Source organism: Elgaria multicarinata, chromosome 10, assembly GCF_023053635.1.
Source record: "Elgaria multicarinata webbii isolate HBS135686 ecotype San Diego chromosome 10, rElgMul1.1.pri, whole genome shotgun sequence".
Classification (NCBI taxonomy): Eukaryota; Metazoa; Chordata; class Lepidosauria; order Squamata; family Anguidae; genus Elgaria; species Elgaria multicarinata.
The window spans coordinates 50228745-50251666 of NC_086180.1; the positions used below are offsets into that span (position 1 = coordinate 50228745).

Here is a 22922-nt window from a genome sequence, read left to right on the forward strand (position 1 = left end):
TTTCTCAGTATTCTCAATCCAGGCCTTACAGAAAATCAAAGTAAAATAGTAGTAAAATAGTAGTAAGAAAGTAGACTGGAGGAGGATAGGACTATCACCTAGGATGCCCTACCTACTTCCCCCATGTGTAAAGTGGCAGAAGCCCTAATAATTGCTGGTTCCCTGGATAATAATGGTGGACAGAAGTTCTCTGAGAGTCATGGATAAATGGAATACACAATAAATAGTTACCTTTTCTCTCCTGACTCCGAAGTGCATTCCAAAATGCTTTGGAAAGATATTAAAGCTGCCATTCCCCTCACTGAGTGAGCTGTGATGCCTTTTGGTGTCTGCCTGCCCTGCCCCTCACAATTTTTCAACCTTCTCAAAATGACTGACCTTGAGACTTTCCTTTTCTTTGATTTATCCCAGTAGGACTTAAAACAGTGACTCAGACTTATATGTGACTGCAGTCCTATCTAGATAGATGAAAGAGCAATTGCACATGTATACTGCATGCCACCTTCTTTCCTGCTCCTGGTGTTGGCTTGAGGCAGAAGGTAGGAAGGGTTATCTCCTGTGTCCTATGGAACACAGAGTTTACTTTGGCATAAACAAGGAGTCGATTTGTAGCACCACTTTTTAGATGAGCAAATCACAAAACTGGGATTTGAAAGAGGAGGTCTCCAGTTCTGAGTCCATTCTGAATTAAGTGGCCACTACTAGGAATATAGTCATTAAGGTCAGACCACTGGATGCCCTGAAGTTGCCCTATCAGCACCATGGGCTTCCCTTTTTTGGACCCTGTAGATCTGTGCGCAGCTAGCTACAGACCCTTCCCTTTGTAAGCTAACAAACTGTTAAGGGATACTTCTTGTCTCTTCAGCATATTAGCATTCAATACTTTGGTGAGCCCAGCCTGCAAAAGTCCAGGACGCCCTGAATTTCTTTATCACACTGAGGCCCATCCCCTTTTGTTGCCCATTTTACATAAGCCCACCACAGGCTGTGGCATATCTTGTTGGTGAAGTCTATCCCTGAGGACAGCAAGAGTTCGGAAACCTGCCATGAGTAACCTATTTGCTCTAAGGCCCTCTTTTTAGCCTGAAGGCAGTTTGCTAAAAAAAATTCTACAGAAGGCTGTAGAAGCAGATTGCTGCATCTGGGCAGCCTCCAGCAGTTCAGTACTAAAAGCTGACCAGAACATCTGTTTGCAATCCTTTTCTTTAGCTACTAGGAGTGCCATCCTCTTGTAATTGGTTTTAAGACAGATAGCCACATTTAGGCTATTGCAATGCACTCTACATGGGACTACCCATGGTACAAACTGGTACAAAATGCAGCAGCTAGTAACCAGTGCAAGGTATTGGGAACATATTACACCTGCCCTGAAAGACCTGCACAGATTGCCAATTGTTTTCTGGGGTCAATTCAAGGTGTTGGTCTTAATCTTTAAAGCCCTAAACAGCTCGGGACCTGGCTCTCTAAGAAACTGCCTGTCAGGCACAGAGAAGTAAGATAAAAGCCAAAAGAAAAATGAAGAAATAAAATTTAAAAGGGAAATTTCTCAGATTGCGGAGAGCACCAACACTCTTCAAAGACCCAGCATATCTGACATTGGGGAATGGATGGAGGAAAGCTGAGAAAGTCTTCCTTCAGTCAAAGGGAGAGCGGACTCCTAGGTGAGAAAGGCAACATCTGAACAAATCCTAGAGTCTGTATTTTTTAAAAGTACTGACCAGCTTGACACACAATGGCCAGTTTAGGCAATCATTCAAGGCTGTGGATAAGAACCAAGGCTCACCCCTTACCCCTTCATCTTCTTCTCCTCACTGCTGTCGCACACTTGCTTCAGCACGTAGAATATGGTCTGTATGAAGCCAGAGTTCCTGTTAAATCTGAACCAGGAAACTCTTGATTTAACATCAGTTAACATACCAGAGAAATAAGCCAGGATATGACAGTTACAAAATCTTGATCTATCATCTGTACCAGGCCACTGTGTCACCAAGCTTAATGCCCAAAATATGTGGACAATCACTGGTTGGTTTTGCTACAGCCTAAAGGAAAGCCAGGCAAGTTGTCTGGGCAATTGAGGTCTGCTTTGTATTTTCCAAATGGATTCAGCTTAATATCTTGCAGATATTAGAAGCTCATGAATAATGTGTATTATTTGAAAATATGTTGAACAAAATAAAGGTTGGAAACAGATTTTTAGTAGTTTCAAATACATTAAGGCCATTGTAAGTAGCATGCTTATTATTCCAAGCAATTACTACAGGATAATGCAAGAATGGGTTTAAATTAAAGATGAAAGATTATTTAACACTTGGTCAAATTACAAGCATTATTAGAGACCCATGCACACATGATGTGTCTCTTTGCTGTTCCATTGGAGGATGAATTCCAAATTTATAAAGCATCTGTAGAAAATAAGTGCTGCATAGATGCCCTTTTGGACCATGTCCCCTCCCATCCTGCCACCCACACTTATTTATATACACGCGTTTTGAACAAACAGTACGTCCTTCCCTTCTCCTGGTGTAATTCACTGGTCCTCTGTAAGCAAAAGTTCTTTCTTCCCTCAATCCTCAGCATTCCCATTTTCCCCATCCTAATCTCAGAGCCCCTAATTCTATCCATTTGAATCACATTTGACAAACAACAATATTAACTTTAAAAGACTGAAAATTTGTTCACTCAGTAGTTTAACACTTAATTTTAACTTAAATTTAAATTATACTGTTTTAACTCTGTATTTTAACCTTATATCAATTTTGCTGCGTGGTTTTTATCCTGGTTGTGCTTTTTATATTGTATTTTGTATTTGTGTTTTTAACTTGTTGGTTGTTTTATTATGGTTTTAATTTTTGTGAACCGCCCAGAGAGCTTCGGCTATTGGGCGGTATAAAAATGTAATAAATAAATAAATAAATAAATAATAAATAAAATTTGTAACACGGTTATACGTTTTATCTGTCCTGAAACATATTTTGCATATTATTGTGAATTTTGAAGTTTGTTCATTTCTTGTTTACTAATTTGCTTATGTTTGTACCTTTGTTGTGAAGTTTTTAAATCATTTTAATGGTATAGTATTGATCACCTGTGTAATTTTTTTCCTAATGAACTTATAGTAATACACTCATTACCTCGCATTGACACCTATTCAAAAATATAATAGGCTTGCAAGCCTGACATTCCATTATCGTATTTGAAATCACCAAGCCAATTTAAAAAGTGATAAGTAAACTAACGGGTGTAACCCAAATAGTATACATAAGTGAGATTCAATTTTCCTAGGTAAAGCAAGAACCAAGCAACATTTATCAGGTAAAGTCTTTGTGTTTCTGCCATGCTGATTTGCCACTTTTAGTTAGAACGTCAAAACATTTAAGGCAAGCTAATGAAATGTGAAAATTTGTTTCCAGAAAATAATTCTTTTGATTGAGTTTCTAGGATCAGCTTAGTTTGCAATTGCAAAATCAAAATTAAAAATGGGCCAGGGTACTGCACTTGCCATATAGGTAAGAAAAATGGAAGGAACAAATTGCATATTAAGTAGGACATTATTTGTAAACATGTGCTATGTGAGTTTTTAAGCATACTGTAAATATGCAAGGTATAAAATATTCAAGATACTCCCAATCTAATTTTAGTGATTTACACTTCAGGTGGTCCCGTTACCAGTTACAGCTTTCAAAAACAAACAAAATATTCACTTGGGATGCTGAAGAGCTCCTTTACACTTTAAGGACTACAGAAGTACACACACAAATTTCTCATTAAGTTAAGCACAGAACACCGCTACAAAATGAAGTAACAACCTGCACAAAAGAATTACTTTTTGGCGCCAGGTCAAGACTTTTCTCTTCTCCCAGGCACTTAACAGCATATGTTGGGTTTAAATTGACCTCAGATATACCTTTAGGTCCAGCTGAGAACTCAAAGTTGTTTTTAAATAGATGTTGGCTTTGTATGCTGTCTCTTTTTATGTTTTTAAATTTTGTATATCGATTTTTAATGATTAATGTTTTAATCTTTTGTAAACTGCCCAGAGAAGTTTAGCTATGGGGTGGTATAGAAATGTAATAAATAATAATAATAATAATAATAATAATAATAATAATTACTTGTACTCTGAATTTTCGCCAAGTAACATAAGCAAGATGGATAAATCCTTACTTCAAGAAGCGTACTATATAAATCAAATTTATCCAAAAGCTTTTTTATTAATAGTTCAAGTACAGAATGAATATCAAGGAAATCCTAAAAAGTTTTTTCAAAGGTAGTCTACCGGGGGGGGGGGGGGGGTAGGGCCTTTAGGAAAAATGTTTCAATTTGAACTGTGACTCTATTCCATTACTGTAATCACATTAATACTGTCATAATCTAGGAGGTGTGAAAATTACCCATTCTATAAAATATGTACATTTTATATGTAAAACAATTTACATATTTATATGTAAAACAATGATTCAATGGTCTGGTTCACATGATAACAACAGCTTGTTGTTGGGTTAATTGAGGGTTGTTTCCTCCTCAAACAAGCCATGCTGCTCAGGTTTGGACGACATGACAAGCTATGCTGGGCAGCTAATTACGAAAATGGCATCCAGCATACAATGTGGCTTGGTCAAGCCACTGTAATATGATTGTGCGAATTGGGTCAATTTCTTAAAAGTGTCTTTTCAAGAATATCAGCCAAAGCAGAAGCAGCACAGAAACACTGTATTGAAGCGTCTAACTACACCCTCTAGTGCTCACATAGCTAAAATCAAATTTTGTTAAACAAAAAGTTTAGGATAACTACAGGTGATCACAAAACAGTCACCAAATTATTTTGAATGTATTTGCAAGTGCTATAACTTCAGTAAAACTATGGGTTGTTGTGCAGGTTGTTACTTCATCATCTCATTCATGAGACTTTTATCTCTTATGCAGGTAAAATGTATACAAGCAATTTTCTTGAACCAACATTGATTCTCTCCAATCTCAGTTAATACCTCTAATTTTTGTACACCGCCCAGAGAGCTTTGGCTATGGGGCAGTATATAAACATAATAAATGAATGAATGAATGAATAACCCTACCTCTTAAATGTAGTGAAAATATGATAAAATTAACCACTATTTATTACATTTTTATACCACCCAATAGCCAAAGATCTACTTATAAGATAAAGACTCTTATGTGCTATTCTCTAAAACATTTGACTGGCTAGAGGTGGCCACGCAGTCCCTGCTAATCCCCATTGGAGATTTTTCTGAAACTCACATCTTTAATGTGACCAGAGGCTTCTTTACTGTTGTTGTTTACATCATAAACCCTATCTGCTTCACCTTGAACCTCCCCTGGATTATTTAAAAGAGTACTACTACTTTTCCCCATTAACAATGTCCAATGTACCCCAGGCTTTCTACCTGACTTCTAATCCTGCTTGCACTTTCTTGGAATCGAGTCTCACAAGTCGATTTAGTTAGCCACAGATAGAAAACTGAGCCAGTTTTACAAATAAGACAGAAATATTTAAACTTGTAAGATGGCAAACATTTTTTACCCTAGAAAGATGACAGGCACACTGAAAAAGAACAAAAATGTATTTTCTTGATTGCCTATTCAGTTTTCATTAGCAGCTTCAGATACAGGTTTCAAGGTAAAGTGCTGAAAGTATTTTGTCACAAAACCTGCTAATCCATACTATTTCAGCTAATATGCACAACTATACTGATTTCATTTCACATCATTTCAAAGGAAAAAACAGCAATTCTTTTGAAGTGTTTCTTAGCACAATTATAAGATCAGAGTGCAGGAAGAAGGCAGCTGTACTGTGGTATTTATTGTTAGAGTAATAGAATTATTCTTTCAAAGTAAATAAGAAAAATATCTGAATACTGATACAATCAATACTTCCACGGAAGTACATCCCAGATATATACACACACATTCTAGAAGAAGAATTTAAGTTATTACTCACCATTTTTCAGTGGTTTGCTTAAAAGAATTTAACTTTACTCACCTTTGATTTTATGTAGAATGGAGATGACTGCTGATGTATTGCTAAGTCCATGATGCTATTTGAATTTGTGACACTATTACTATGTGTGTGTTCATCGTCTCTGCTGCTTTCATCAGATTGATCAAAATCATCACTATCCTGATCCATTTCTTCCTCTTCCTCCATCTCCTCCTCCTCTTGTTCACCAGCATGTTCATCTTCTTCCTCCTCTTCTTGGTTGCCAGAGTATTCTTCATCCACTGCGATAAATCTATTGTTGTTTTCTTCTAACTGTTCATGTTGGGATTCATTTCTGTGACAGAGTCCAGGTTCCCCTCCACCTATTTCCCCATTCCTTGCAACATGCACCTCTTCTTGTTGCCGTAACTGTTGCTGTTGCTCCTCCTCTACAACTCGATTCATCTGCTCTTCATCTACTTGGCTTGAGGAAGCATTACCTCGAATAGACCCACCAGTTCGTCGTCTCTTACTGCCAACAGACAGCAGTTCTTGATTCATTTCCAAAAGCCAGCTTGCTACTTCTTGGACCTTTGCTAGACTATCTGAAGATGCAAATGTTTTCACATTCTGAGAAGAGAAGGAGAAGAAGATAATTGTTACATAGGTTATACACTTCATTAACATGTCAGTTATGTATACAGATCTAGGCTAAAAGTATCTGTCTGACCCAGAACCATTCTAAGCCCAGTATGGCAACTTTATTTCAAATTTGGAGTTGTAATATGGCATACCAACATCAAATTAAGTCCTCTTCTAATGCATTTTAAATTAGTTTTATACCTTTACAGTAAATCGGAGTTCCGAAATGGAAATGAGAATATGAACACTGAACACTAAATGTCCCCCCTAATATAATGAAGCATTTGTGGTCCATAAAACCTAAATTTGGCACCCTGGACAGTATGAATTATAATGAAAGTAAAATAGATAATGAAATTGATTGTTTTTGTGTAGCTACTTCTAAAAATCTATTTCATTCGCAGCTGGTTGCAGAGAATGTACTTTCCACAGTTATGCTAATGATTTTATATGGCAATGCATCTTCAGGAACATACACATGAACATAGCTGATAACAGACTGAAAGCTTGAGAAAGCTCTTCAACACTGAAGAAATACTTGGCTATTCTGTTGAATACAAAGGCATGCAAAAAGACTTAAAATTTAAACACCCTTCTGGGGCTGCTTATAAGATCTTTAAATATCATAGATGCTATCATCCTAATCCAAAGAAGCCAATCTGCTTGAGAAACAGCCTCTCAGTGTAGCTTGGCTGCAAATGCTAGAACAAAAGACTGCTGTTGAGATGGAGGGAAATACCCACACAAAAGCCCCTAAGGTTATGGGAGCAGTTATCCTGTTCTGGGCACGTACTCATTTAAAATGGGATTAGCAGTGTCAGCTGTGTCACCTGTTGAGTGTATAGCATGGGATATATATGCTGAACTATATGAAAATCCATACTTTTTACTCTCAGGCCTGTCTAATAGGTGATCAGCTCTATCTACATTTATATGACTAATGTTGGGTCAACAGACTGGGATGGGGAATGGAACTCTGATGAGCAGAAGAACAGAGACACTGAGAACTTCTGTGCTTGAAGTTCCCCAGATCAAGGCCAACGTCTGTCAGGTACAGACTGCACTTGCAACAGTTGTAGCAGAAATGCAAAATTCTTAGCTGAATACAAATATAAACCCATTTCCAGATGTCTGCGTAATCAAATTAGCATATGAATTGCTTTTATACTAAAATCCTGTGATTTTAAAAAGGAAGCTTAACACATCTTTACTTACAAGCCTTCATAAATCATAAAATTACTCTGTCTCATAAGTTAAAACTGTTATATGTTCGCTATAAAAGTCTTCTGGGCTATTTTGAAGGGACCACTCATAGGCCATTGTTTCATAGTGATCATAGTGATCCCTATTCACAATCTCTTATTTGTGCCTGAGCTCCACCTTATTTTTTTCAAAAAATCTTCAGTGACTAAGGGCACAATCCTATGCATGTTTTGACAGAAAAAAAATCATACATCTCCCAGGATGCCCCAGCTAGCAAGGCTGGCTGGGGCATGTTGGGAGTTGTAAGCCTTTTTTTTCCTGTCTAATGTGCATAGGATTGCAGCTTATTTTGTAAGAGATGGGTTTCAAACCCAAATTTCCGATGGTATTTTAAATTATATGTTATTTATTTATTTACAAAATCTGTATACCATATCTGAAACAGACTCTAAAGCAATGAACATAAGAATTTCAAGCAGATTTCATATATCGCAATGCACTAAACATACTAAAGATAATTCTGCATATAAACATATCAATGAGAGGCATATATCTTTCTCAGAAGCATATGGTTCACTTAAAGCAGATATGCAAATACTACACATATATTATCATCTTCCTACCAGTGATACACAAGCACCTTTGCACATACAGAGTTACTGAAATTGTGCAGCTTAGACATAAAATTATCTTCCTACCACAAGTTAACACTTTTAGTCAGTTAGCACACTGATTAAAGGCACTGTCAGGTAAGGTTGGAGGCTAAAAATGGGGTAACATGTTAGGTGAATTTTCATATTACTCCACTAGAGGGCAGTCTCTTCTGCATATCAAGTTAACTGAGAAAAGCTAGCAAAAGGTGTAAAGCATCAGTAAGCATCATCATCTATGAATAACCATCAATAGGTCCATAATTTAGTTCGTCATTTTAAAACAGGTTTTTAATTATTAAAAAGAGCTAAGGAATTGGTGTTCAACCCTCCTTGAATATTTGTAAACACTTTGCATACTGCAAATCCAATGGGGGGGAAACTGGGCTGTTTATTGCTGTTTATTAACTATCTTATAAAATTAGTGGCATTTGCCAATCAGTTTATTATGGAGAAAACAACATACACAGAAGAAGTAGTAGTACTTAATACTTTGCTATGATATAAGAGGAGATATATAATATCACATTAATACCTAACATTTTAGAAGTTTTTGGTAAAAATTAAAAGATAGACTTAGTCCATATTTGTCTAAAATGATTTCCATTTTTTATCTAATTAAAAAACCTGTATTTCCTAGATTTATTAGATGTTTCTCACTGCCATAATTATAAACTATTTATAATTTCAAATTTGATTTCTAACAATACTACAAAATCACCTCAAGAAGCGGTCAATAGGGTGGCCAGGAGTAGACAATCTAATAGACAATGGAATAGTACTCCAACCCTTTGGAATGCCTTTGCGGGGGGGGGGGCACAAGGGGGAAGGGGAAATTAGCAAAAATTGCTCCCCCTTCCTTTCTCCAGCAAGAGTAACTGAAACTGAACACAAAGAATCACAGAATAGTAGAGCTGGAAGGGGCCTATAAGGCCATCGAGTCCAACCCCCTGCTCAATGCAAGAATCCACCTTAAAGCATACCTGGCAGATGGCTGTCCAGCTGCCTCTTGAATGCCTCTAGTGTGGGGGAGCCCACAAGCTCCCTAGGTAACTGGTTCCATTGTCGTACTGCTCTGTCAGGAAGTTTTTCCTGATATTCAGTCAGAATCTGGCTTCCTGTAACTTGAAACCATTAGTCCATGTCCTGCACCCTGGGATGATTGAGAAGAGATCCTGGCCCACCTCTGTGTGACAACCTTTCAAGTATTTGAAGAGTGCTATCATGTCTCCCCTCAGTTCTCTTCTCCAGGCTAAACATGCCCAGTTTCTCCTCATAGAGCTTTATTTCCAGACCCCTGATCATCCTTGTTGCCCTCCTCTGAAACCCTTCCAGCTTCTTGAATTGTGGGGCACAGAACAGGACACAATACTCAAGATGAGGCCCAACCAATGCTAAATAGAGGGGAACCAGTACTTTGCGCGATTTGGAAGCTATACTTCTATTAATGCATCCCAAAATAGCATTTCCTTTTTTTTGCAGCCACATCACACTGTTGGCTCATATTCGGCTTGTAATCTACAAAAATTCCAATGTCCTTCTCGCTTATATTATTGCTGAGCCAAATATCCCCCATCTTGTAACTGTGCATTTAGTTTCTTTTTCCTAGGTGTAGAATTTGGCATTTTTCTGTATTTCATTCTGTTGTTTTCAGCCCAGCGCTCCAGCCTATCAAGATCCCTTCAAAGTTTGCTTCTGTCTTCCAAGGTATTAGCTATCCCACCCAATTTTGTGTCATCTGCAAATTTGATAAGCATTCCCTGCACCTCTTCATCCAAGTCTTGAATAAAAATGTTGAAGAGCACTGAGCCCAGGACTAAGCCCTGCAATACCCCACTCGTTACCTCTCCACAGTTTGAGACGGTATCATTGATAAGTACTCTTTGAGTCCAATTCTGTAGCCAATTGTGTATCCACCTAATAGTTATTCCATCTAGCCCACTTTTAGCTAGTTTGCTGATCCGAACGTCATGGGTTACTTTTTCAAAAGCTTTGCTGAAGTCAAGATATATTATGTCCACAACATTCCCACAGTCCACAAGGGAGGTTACCTGATCAAAGAATGAGATCAGATTAGTCTGGTAGGATTTGTTCTATAGACATGGATAGGGGGTCGCTTTGCCTGAGTCTTTCCAATAACAGCAGAGATTCTGATGCTGTAAAAGCAGCAGCGCCAAACCTAAATACTAGCAAATGCTGTAATTGCAAGTATTGTCGTTCAGCCATAGCTGGCACATCATATTTGGCATGCAAGATAGAAAACGACATGAACTCATCATCAGCACTAACCATCTAATCTAAAGTGTAAAAAAATGCCTTATCTGCTCCATGTCCCCCACAAAAACATGTTCTTACCAATTTTTATATCTGGCTTGACCCATGGTCAATTTAGCATGAGAAAATGGACCAAAAGTGTAATTGACATGACATTATGTGCTTTATATTTCTAACAGTAGAATCTCTATCTGTTTTTGTATGCCTAGAACGTAATGCCATCCATTTAGAGAGAGGAACCAGACAAGAAGGTTTCAAAACTGACCAAGGCAGATAATCCAATGTAAAGAGGCAATACCAAAATTCAGTACAAGTCAATACATAAGCCTGATGAAAACCAAATCCACCTTCTTTAACTGGAAGTTGCGTCCTTTTCAAAGATAACTGTGGCAGAGAGGAACACACACATACACCCAATTTATGAAACAAAGCATTGACTTTTGGGGGATTCCTCTCCGCCACAATTATCTTTGAAAAGGATACAACTTATTTTATTTATACCTGGCAAAATATTTGCCTGATATAAATTATCAGTATAAATGGGGAACTGGTACTGGGGGAAAGAAGTAATACAGGAATATGATTACCATTACCTGAATTTTATTTTATAAAAATTCTAGTTCATGTTTAGTTTATACTTAAGATGCTTTCAACTGAAACTTATTTTTAAACTTGCAATATATTTGCTGTTGTACAGAGGTTATTTACCAAATCCTAGCTTGTTATATATAATTCAAACTCGTATGTCAACAATTGCAAATGAATTCGGGGCATTATATTCCCTTATATTATATACCAATGCCAAATTTTGTAGATACTGTTCCAGGAAATGATCTTGAACTAGCAATTATTTGCTGAAATCTTTAAAAAAATGGTTTGTTTTAACTAACCAATAGTTAGAAAAAGCCACAGTTCCTCATGTTTGAGTGCAACAGGATGCTGTGATTACTTCAAATCCAAGAGTAGAAACTTTCAATCTCCTCATGTGTGCAAAGGAGAAGGGAAGGTAGGAGGAAATTACAAATGAATTAAGGGTTAGGCATTTTACTGGTCAAATATTGGATACATGTTTTAATTTTCTTAGTGGCCCAGACACCAATGACTCTCAATGACTCAAAACACTTCTGCTCCCATCCCAGTGGGACCCATCCTTCAGGTAAAACAGGGATTACTAAAGCTGACCATCTTGAAGGTTGAGTAGAGATTGCTGACGCACAATGCTATTCTTCCACAGTACTAGTTATCCTGCTGAAATCCAGGAGGATTCAACCAATAGGTCTTACAAGCGGACCTGGAAAGCCTTCCAATCCTGGATCAAACTAGAAGGGATCTGTCAGCAGGTGAAATTCGCAACTTGATCTGCCTTCCCCACCAAAGGCAGATTTTGGTTAAACATCAGGAAAAAAAATTCCTAACTGTCACAGCTGTCAGACCATGGAACCAACTGGCTAGGGAGGTGGTGGGTTTTCCTTCAAGCAGAGACTGAGCAGTCATGTCAGGGATGGTGCTTCCAACTCTACGATCCTATAAACCTTTCAGACTTCCTACAGGCCTGTCTGTAAACCTCCTCCTGTTGAGGAGACAGGTTTTGGCACTGTTTAGTTTCATGAGAAACACCGAGAAAGAACAATTGGGATCATACCCATTCATCAAAAGGTTCCTTAGACCCAGATTTCTACACACCGATTTCCCACCTGGACTCAACACAATCCCAAGGGGCTCAGCTAAAGTTCACACCAAATCCCTTAGGATCCTGACATTCAAAATCATGTTTCTGTTTGTTTGTCATCAGCCCATCATGTTTTTATGCTAGACATACAGGGCCTTTTCTCATGATCAAAATAAGCCCCATAGAAACACAGCGGGGTTCTGACAAAGGGACAGAGCAACCAACAGCCCTCTTGGCCTTCTATGCTGGACATGCAGGAGGGAGTTTCCCTGCATATGGTGGGCACACATTGTGATTTAAGTAAGCCACTGGGGCTTATATAATCACTCAATATAATATTTGGAGGTGTTTATATTTAACACCCCTAAACGTGCCTTGCAGATAAAATGCATCAGGTTAACCTAAAGAAGCATCTTCTCCCATATCTACTTACATGTACCCTAAGTTTATCAAGACCTTCCTCCAGGTGCTCCCAGGCAAGGCGGGTGACCTTTACATTTGTGACACTCTGTCTGTGAAATGCTCTCTCCAGAGAAGCTCATCTGGTACCTACATTATAGCCTTTGGGGCACCAGGTGCCACCTTTTTATTCTCCTAGGCATTTTAAAAATTGTTTTTAATTCCTTTAGTTCTCAGCATTGTTTGATTTTGCTACTGGCTTTCCTTTGGCTTTATTGTACTGTATTATTTCTACCCCTTGCTTATGTGTTTTTAATTGTTTACTGCTTTTTTATTTTATGCTTTTTATTTTGCTTCTGTTTTTAAATGGCTCTGTATTATACCACAAAAAGAAATATTCTCCCTTTCAAGCCCAAAATGTGAGATGTCTAAGTATTGTATTTCGGGCTGTATAAACATAACTTTCCCAATAAGGTTTCCCATCAATTTATTCCCACTGTGTTGACAATGCAATTTGCTACCAGAAGACGTCGTGATGGCCACCAGTTTGGATGGTTTTAAAAGGGGTTTAGACAAATTGATGGAGGAGAATGTTATCAATGGCTACTAATCTAGATGCCTATATAACTACTTCAAGTATCAGAGACTACAAGCCTCTATGCTACCTCCAGTATCAGAGGCAGTAAGCCTATGTGCACAAGTTGCTGAATTGGGGATATTACATTTCTGAACAAACTTGCCAGCTATAAACATTTATGAGAAAGATTAAATCAGAAGAGCATTTTACAATAAGAATTGAACTCCATTTCAATTATCATTTTGATTCTTTTAAAATTAAAATGTTTATCCTTACCATATAAAGCTTTCTAGAGAATTTTTTTCTGCCAATCCGCTACCTTCACTTTCATTGGAGGGAACCAGAATATAGAATGAACTTTAAACTCTATGGGCAGATTCCAAGCACTACATCTAATATGGATCATATACCATGACTTTTTCAGCCCACCTTCCCACACTCCCCCAAAAGCTACTATCGAAGGCCATGGGATCATAGCACACAAAGGAGGTGTAGTCAGAAAATAAAATCACCAAGCCTCATAAGCAAGAGGAAGAACTTTTCTGTTGATCATGAGTCTGTTTGGATCCCATCCTAAATAGACACAAACAGCAGCATTTTCATGTTAATATTAGTTCTACTATCTATTGATAGATCAAATGAAAAATAGTTTATATAATATTATGTTATCAAAATATTTAACTACTTGAAGCTTTATGAGTTACTGTGTTGTGTGGATTAGGACATTACACTGTCAACAAGTGCAGCCTGCATCAAATTGTTGCCAGAGGGTGTGGGAGCGCTCTTGATCAGGATTCCAGACATCTAATATTCCGTCTTCCAAGATACTCCATTCTATTCTGTCATCTTCTGTCCCCGCAACAATGAGCCCTCATGCCCATTGCGCCTGATAAGTCCTCATTGGAATGCTTTTTGGGTCCCTCCCCTTGGGTTTTTTTTCCCTAAATATTTTTTTCCATACTAGTGCAAACCTAGGGGTTCCCAAAGCTTGCTGATACTTCCCTCTTGTATGTGGATGGAACCATCCTGGATACATAAGATACACACTTTGATACATATTTTACCCACATTCTATAGCTTATGGCTAAAATACGTAAGTCTTACTTACAGCACATACATTGAAATAAATGGGACTTATTAGTTAAGACTTAGTCACTTCAGTGGGTCTACACTAAGTAGCTTGTATGTTGGATTTCACCCTATGTGTGGTCTAATTCCTGGCTGATGGCTGGCTGGCCACTGTGTGAACAGAGAGCTGGACTAAATAGACCCTTGGTCTGATCCAGCATCAGGGCACTTCTTATGTTCTTAAATTATAGGGTAAGAAGACCAAACAAGTAAAGAGATTAGAAAAAACAATGATAATTGATTAAAGGGGCACAGAAGTAGCAACAACAAAAAGGTTCTGCCGATATGAGTATCACATTTTTATTGCTTATGAAAATGATACCTATTGAGCTAATACCATGAATCTTGGCATCCATGTTATTAGCTCAATTGTGCCAAATTTCAAACCAATCCAATTTTTTTTTTACAGGGAACAGCAAATTAAGAGGTGCTGAAAATTCAAAGACATGTACTACTTTCACTCAAGGTTTTGAGTCAGGCCTTTCATTTATTTCTGTCAAATTTTGATGGAGCTGGTTGTCCACTGTGTGAACAGAGTGCTGGACTAGATGTTCTTAACTACTGATGTACTTTATTCAGGCTTGTTGAGGAAGGCAATACTTCATTAGTTCTGATTCCCAATCCAGATAGGGACCATAATGATGGCAAAGGGTTAAAGTCCCCTATCCCCATGGGAGGTTTTCCAATCTATATCTGGTTCCCTGCACTTTTGAGTTAAGATGAAGCTACTACCTACTTCATTAAAGAAATATGTAGTCTGACCCTCATGAAATGGGGGCACATGGAATGCACAGGTAGGGTGAAGGAGAAGGATCAAGGCCTCTCATAACCTTTCCCTTTTGACATTCCCCAAGAAGGGAATGGGAGGCTGGGAGCAGAGCTGGTGCATCCATGCCCAACTCTCCTCCACAGATGATTTTTTAACACCTGAACTGTCCACTGTCTACATGATTTCCACATCTGATTTGTTCACAGGCACAGAATCCAACTTAATCCAGGGCTCAGATTATGCCTACAAATGAACCTGGGTTGAAAGACCGCACATATGTAAAGACCAAGGACAAGTGTGGATACATAAGCTGTAAGCAAGCACATTTTGTAACACTGCACATCATCATTATGGACAATGGGGCACATCAGTGAAGGCATCAGACTTAGCATCCAATTTCCAGCTTTGTAGAGCTGGAGCTAACATGAGACAGCTGAAACTTTGGTCTGGCAGCTTTTCGGATAATTGAATTAATATTTGCTCTCATCGTGGTAGTTTTCTATACTTTAATATTTTGCAATACTCATGTAAAATAGAGATCTTTACTCTACATAAACAAGCCATATTTAAAATGTGAGGGCCAAGCCACTGAATGATGGTTCAAGGATAATAAAAATATTTTACTCAGGAAATTAAGATGAGGGAAGTGATTGGATACATGGAGCAGATTGTCAGGAAGAAATGGAGAAAGGTCGTAGCCAGAAAGTACAGCATTACTATAGACTTTTGGAAGAGAGCTCTTAGGAATAAATGTTCTTTTGGACTGTATATCATCCTTATATTTAGTAACAGCTGATACAGCAAGAATAGTTGCTTCACAGAATTAGCTAGATTACTTTCTGTTTCAAGGTAAATTGGTCTCTGCACTCAAAGGAAAGGAACACTATCATAAATGTCACCAATTTAATTTATTAATGTAATGAGATTTAAACTTTCCAAATGAGTGAGATGAAATGAGTCCAAGAACAGTATCTTCAGTCATTAACATGACTAAGAGCAACATCACTTCTTACAAACGTAAGACTTTCAGCCACCATATAGTTCTGTGATAATTTCCACAACACAGCTTTATTTTTATTATAACATATATATTACGTGTGCATGTTTATGGTAAGCTCTAAAAGAGAAGTCCAGGAATGCACAAGAACTGCCTCATCTTGCCACCTATGGAAGAACTTTTCAGTCCTGGATTCAATCTCCACAGCTAGCAATGGACCATATGGATCAGGCTTTTACCTTAAAATTTGGGGGGAGGGATCCCTTGGGTTAGTTGCCCTGCTGATTTAGGATGAATACCCTATAATTTTACAATCTGTCATTCTATAACACTAATAAGACATGCTGTGCATATTTTAGCTGTTGAAAAGAGCTTCCCTTTACATGTGACGTGGAAAAAGTCACGGCAATCTATTCTGCTGACCCTTAAATACATTCTACTTTAGAATAACAAATCTTGGGGAGTTTTTGTTTTGTTATTCCTTAGCACTAACCTCATTTTTCTACAAACAAGATCTATAGCAAAAAGAAAGCTACATTGTGAACTTTCAAGATCAACAGTATCTGTAATAAGCATACAAAATGGGAACCATAAAATGAAATCTACTGAGTAGATACAACATGAGAACCATTTCAAGAGAACAATAGTTTGTTTCATGAAACTACATCTTATTGGGATATATTTTTGAATAGTCTCCATATATTTGCACTAGAATAAGAGCTACACTTGCATCTTCCATCTTCCATTGATTTGGCAGCATGATCTTCCCATTACATCTGAAAACTGGGAATTGCCAGTGAAGTGAAGTGTGTTCCTGTGTATCAAGCACCTGAACTTGTGACCCATCATGCATCATTCAACTAGCATACAAGATTACAAGTTGTCAGAGATGAAGGAGCTTGCTTTCAGCCCATCACATTTACCCGTTTGGTTGATGCATCAGTTTACAACACCTAACCAGAGGCTGTCCCGTAGACAATATTTTGCTATGACAAGATATTGTAAAGAATAATAGTGGTTCTGGCCAAAAATGCAGTATCCGCATAGAATATGATTTTGCATATCTTATGACATTGTCAAGAATGCATTTTAACTCATCTTTCAGCATCGAAGATATGATGCTGGAGAAGTAGAGGGGTAGAGAAGGGGTAGAAGAAAGAGGAGGAAAGCAGTGGCATATCAGTAAATAACAGTCAAAATTAAAAGGAAGTGAGGGACGTAGCTGAACAAGCACATGGGCAATCTACAAAAAATAAGGCTCACCCTGAATTCAAGCCCTATTATTACACATTTATACATGCCCCTTTCACATATCCATTCTCAAAGGGGGGAGTTCTGTTATTGTATGGTACCTCCCATTACACAGAAACACAACCCAGGCCAATAAAAGATGGCAAAGCAAGCAAGATATTGTTCCAAAACTCAAGTAGGTATTTAGGTTCTAATTTATTACAGCAACTCCTTTAAAAATGCTTAATACAAAGAAGGATGAGCAACTCAATCTTTTTAACAAAAACATGAAAATATTCTGTGCCTTTTTCCTATTTAATACATTTATCTTGCTTTACATATAATTTGCAGAAGCTAGGTATACAAACATGCCTCATAGGGAAACGGTGTAGATTGTTCTATGAAGTCTGGTGACGTGACAGTACAATAGATGTAATGACCATCTATTAGAAGGGGTTGTAATAGATGGTCATTTGGTCCCTACCTACCCCACTTTCTGATCTTGAAGTAACAATTTTAAATCTTTAGGTGAGAAGGTCAAGAAATACAGTGGCAAAGTTCTGTAAGCCATGCATCTTGTTTGAAGTTCTAGGAAACAATCCAACAGCAGGCTCATTGGGTTTCTTCTAGCTCTGGTGTCTTGCCATTCTGTTACTTGGGTCATCCACCTTCTTACATATCCCTCCAAACTAACTAGCTACACTTCAACTGTCCTGTGTTCCAACTTAGTAATCCTTTTCCAGTGCTTGTCTGAGTATGTGGTCTGGTGGCCTGGAAACTTAAAATTCCCAACATTCAGAATGACATGCAAAACCCTACACTGCAACTACAGCAGTGATAACTATACAAATACTCTTCATTAAAACAAAAGTTCTCAAGAATTCAAACTATGGTGCCCACACCACTTGCATCCCATCAAGACATATACACTCTAATGGACAAAGGCTATTTATGACTTCCAGAGCAATTGCCAGTCACTCTTTACAGAAGCCCAAACCACATTTTGAAAACTCCAAGTCAATATACAAGGAAAAAGTTAATTCTGAAAGAAAAACTACTAGTCTCTACCATTGCTAGTCATGCTTTTTGCTCCCTTTCCCCCCTGCTCTCACGAGAGAGTAATTTTAGAATTTCTCTGCTTTGAGAAATATACTGGTTCCAGGTAAATTGCTGACCTGTTTTTCCCTGATAATTAGCATGAAGTAGAAGCAATGATATATTTTATAGAATCAGAAGGTGCTAGGAAAAGAATAATTAAAAGACTACAATAAATCATTAGACCCAAACACACAATTTGGGAATTTTGAAGAAACATTAGGAAGAGGCCATGCTGCTAGCAACAATACACAATCTAATTAAAATTCACTACTACACAAGGGAATTCGATTACGGTGAAGGTTGCACTATATCTCTGCATTTGAGTAGATACAGACTATTTACAGACTTTTGAGCATCACCTCAACACTAACAAAGGACTTAAAATACTTTAAAATGACCAGAACTGTAGCAAACAGAAATCATGTCTAACATAATGAGAGTTAGAGAAAACAGAATTAAGTGAAAAAAGTATGACCTATTCTATTTTTGGTGGAATCGTGCCACAAACTCAAAACATTCTATAATATGGAGACAATATTAACCTAGCTTATAAGATTGTTGTAAGGATTGCAAGATAATATATGTAGAGTGCTTTGAATTCTCTAAAGCAGTATATGAATGCTTGTTGCTGCTGTTATAGGGGTGTGTGTGTGTGTGTGTGTGTGTGTGTGTGTGTGTGTGAGAGAGAGAGAGAGAGAGAGAGAGAGAGAGAGAGAGAGAGGTACACACATACACGTCCAAAGAGTTAATTTCAAGCAAGAAAAATCTATGATGATTTCTGGTAGGTAAGCATATGAATGTTAATAAATTAACCCATCCTTACATGAACAGCAAAACATGGTCCTATGCTTTGTACAGGGGCATCAATCCCAAGGAGTAGTATTTTGTAGCATAGCGGCCAAAAGCATTAGCTAGGAAGTTCCAATTCAGATCTCACTTCAACTATGAATTCACTAAGTCGCCAAGACAATCCACAATTCTTTCCGCCTCAACTCCCACTGCTAACTACAATAAAGGGATAATATTACTAACCAATCTTGGAGGCCATGTTGTGAGGATTACTAATATAATATATGAGAAGCACTCTGAACATTTGAACTGCTCTACATAAAATAAATGCCAAGTATTACCATGGAATTGGAACAGAACTTTTGCAATGGTATGTTTTCTAAATTAACCATGTCTCCTCACAGTCCCCACATGGGTTGTGCATAGACAATAGTTCCATTTGACACATGTCTGATTATTTAAATCTTTAGTGATTCCACAGACAAATTTAGATAAATTAGGTTAGACTGTAAATTAGACATAAACAGAACAGGGTAGGTTATGAAATATCAAAGCTACACACAATGAAATCAAAAGACTGTGGCCACTTAGTTCAGAATTGAAACACTGTATCCACAGCTGCAGAACAGAGCCAGCTATTCATACCCCATCTCAAAGTACACCACAATATTAAATGAAACCAATTTAATATTTCTCTAAACAGAAAGCATAGCAAATCTAATAAAAGTGATCAGTAGTCAACCATTTAGGATCCCAAGCATTTTGTCAATTTACAAGACGATCAGTGATACCCATACGCTATTCAACGTGTATGGAAAACAAATGAGGCAAAATAGAAGCAGTAAAAAATAAGTTATATCAAGAAAGAGGGACCAGTGTAGGTCGGAGTGCAACCTTCTTATCACATGAGCTAGATGGTTATGGCTAATACGTGCCAATGTTTTATAATCTTGTACAATACATATTTAGTACATTCTGTATGACAGCGTAGACACTGTAGATATCAGACCACAGTTAATGAACATGTGGCACAGCTGTGATTATGCCATTAGCATTTATTCAGCACACTGAACCTAGAACTCAGCATACTAAGACTAGAATGGCAGTTCTTAGCAAGGGCTTTTCCAAATGGTTTTTTAATCCTGCGATTGAGATTGGTTGCTCATGGATGTTTGTGGATCCTTTACATGACATCGTCAACCTCCAGTGCCTTTCTCGTGTTTTTCAAGCATTTCCGCGGCTTAATTTGAAATGGAAATAATGAGCTAACAAAAAAATATGCTTCCAACTAGTCTGAGTTTGTCCATGAAAAGAGGAAGTGACGCTATATAATAACAGCGCCATCTAGTGGCTGCATAAATGAAACATAGAACTTGCAGTTAAACAGGAAAAAGTTAGGGGGGAAAGAAAGCTCATGTAAAGGATTGATCTTAATCCCACAAAGAATCCAGAAGCAGAAGCTCCGGTAAAATCGGGGTGGGTGGGAAGCCTCATCGTGAAGAAACTATACATTTTGGAGGGGATCAGCAAAGTGTCCATTAGCATGTTACCTTCTTTAAATTAAAAAGAGAATTCCATCATGAGACTGGAACTTCTCCAGAGAAACAGAATATACTTGATTTTTTGCTGTGTGAAGCAGAAGACCTAACCACTCTACAGAAGCCATCCCTGCTCTATGTTCCTATGAGAGTTCTGGGCATGTTTTTCCTGAGGCTAGGGAATTTTGTTGTGTGTATGCATCAGGAATGATTGAATAGCCCAGAATGGGTTTGGACGATTGCGACAGGGGAAGAAACCATCATGGCTTCTCCACCCCTACGTATGCTATGCATGCAACTGCCATTTGTATAATCCCCCCACAATGCAACATGCATTGGAGTGTAGTCCAAACTGGGCACACGGCAGGGGTGCTTCATACACACCCTAATACCTGCAACATGCAGTAGAGGTTGTAGGGCGGGTATGAAGCCACCCATATCGTACCATGTGTCTGGTTGGGATGACACACACCAAGCCGCACTGTATCGCAGCGGATTATCCAAAGGGTGTTCGTGTGCACAGTATGCAGAGGGAGAAGCCACAATTCTTTCTTCCTCCATCGTGATTGTCTGAACACAGCCCCAGCGTGATATATGGCAAAACTACCTGTTCTCCGTAGATGCAATAATGAAAGGCCAGAGGAGCTGTGACTCATATAGAGACACGCCACACAGACCCCTCTGTGGGTAGGTAGTTTGGGCTCACAACATACTAGCTCACAACATACTCCACACAGAATTTGGAAATTACTGCTATCCTAAACATTCTCAAAACAGTGAACTGTTTTCCCTAAATGATGAGATGATGAAAAGCCATGTAATTTAAATACATTTGAAATTAACCTTTTTGGGTTTTAACTGTTAGGACAGACCAACAGAAATTTATCTTTTCTGCTCCATCAACATGACTAGGAGGATAATAAATGAGACTACTCTAAATTTATAACCCATCCCATATCAAAGGCTCAGACTATCTAACAAACGCAAAAATACTGTAAGCCACCAGCCAGCACCTTATAATGCTTCTGAAAGGAGTACAAGCTTGGATTTCATAGGTTGAATCCAGACTAATTTAGTTGCACTTAAATGTAATTGATTTCATTTGGGAACCAAGTTCAACTAACCTAAGTCTGAATCCAACTCTAGTCCAAGGAATTCCAACCAACGGGGAATCTCTGAGAAACTCCTCTTTACATGAAATATTTGTTAACTACATAAAATTGCCTCAAGAACAAATGTCAACATTTTGCCCAGGCACAACTGAGATGTTCAGCTGCCTTATATGATGTAAATGTGTATATAAAGTTATCGTTTATATTATGTATAAGGTTCAGGAAATACGTAGGCCTCAAGGTACTTACAATTAGTAGAGGGGGGTTGAATGCCTGCATGTTGATTGGATGGTTGAGGAGGAGTGCAGATTGGCTGAGTAAGAGTGGGAGGAGCTAGAGAAAAGTATCTATATATAGTTAAGTGAGTTAGAGGAGGGGGGAGATGAGTGTGAGATGAGTCAGTAGAATATGAGAGTTTGTGTGTGGGTTAGAATTCTGTGAAGTGAAGGTAGCAGTGGGTTAGAGAGAAGTGAATGATTATATGAGAGAAGTGGATGATTTTAGTAGTCTGTAGTGGAACCTGTGAAGGACGGGGGTGCAAATCTGTACCTTTAACTTTGCTGTTGCTATGGGGTTGTAAGATCTGCCCCTGGAGATTATCAGGGTGGTGGACAAACTAACAGTATTCAGCTGTGGGGAAAAGAGGTGGCCTGGCCCCTATGGGAGGGGGGTGGGCTAAAGCCTGGGAAGGGCACTGGTTGGTCTACCTATGTCATGGGACAGGGGGTCCTAAAAAGAGATTAAAAGCTCTATGAAGAAGATCCTCCATCTTCCTTGGAGGTGCGTGCGTATGTCAAGTGGGAAGGTCAGGTCCGTGGCAACCACGGAGGTTGCCCGGAGATAGAAAGGTTTTTTTTATGTTTTAACGTGTGTGGGTATTCTGGAGAAGGCCAGCCGGATTTCGGCTGGGTG

General features: G+C 38.3%; 1 protein-coding gene across 2 annotated transcripts in view; it reads right to left on the reverse strand.

Moving 5' to 3' along the window:
• FBXW7 (F-box and WD repeat domain containing 7) overlaps window positions 1-22922 on the reverse strand; it is a 146320-nt gene that overhangs the window by 89469 nt on the left and 33929 nt on the right. For both annotated transcript variants that reach the window (XM_063136268.1, XM_063136267.1), the window contains exon 2: window positions 5999-6565. In XM_063136268.1, coding sequence (XP_062992338.1) covers window positions 5999-6496 — 498 coding nt within the window. In that variant the 5' untranslated portion in view covers window positions 6497-6565. The remainder of the gene's footprint in view (window positions 1-5998; window positions 6566-22922) is intronic.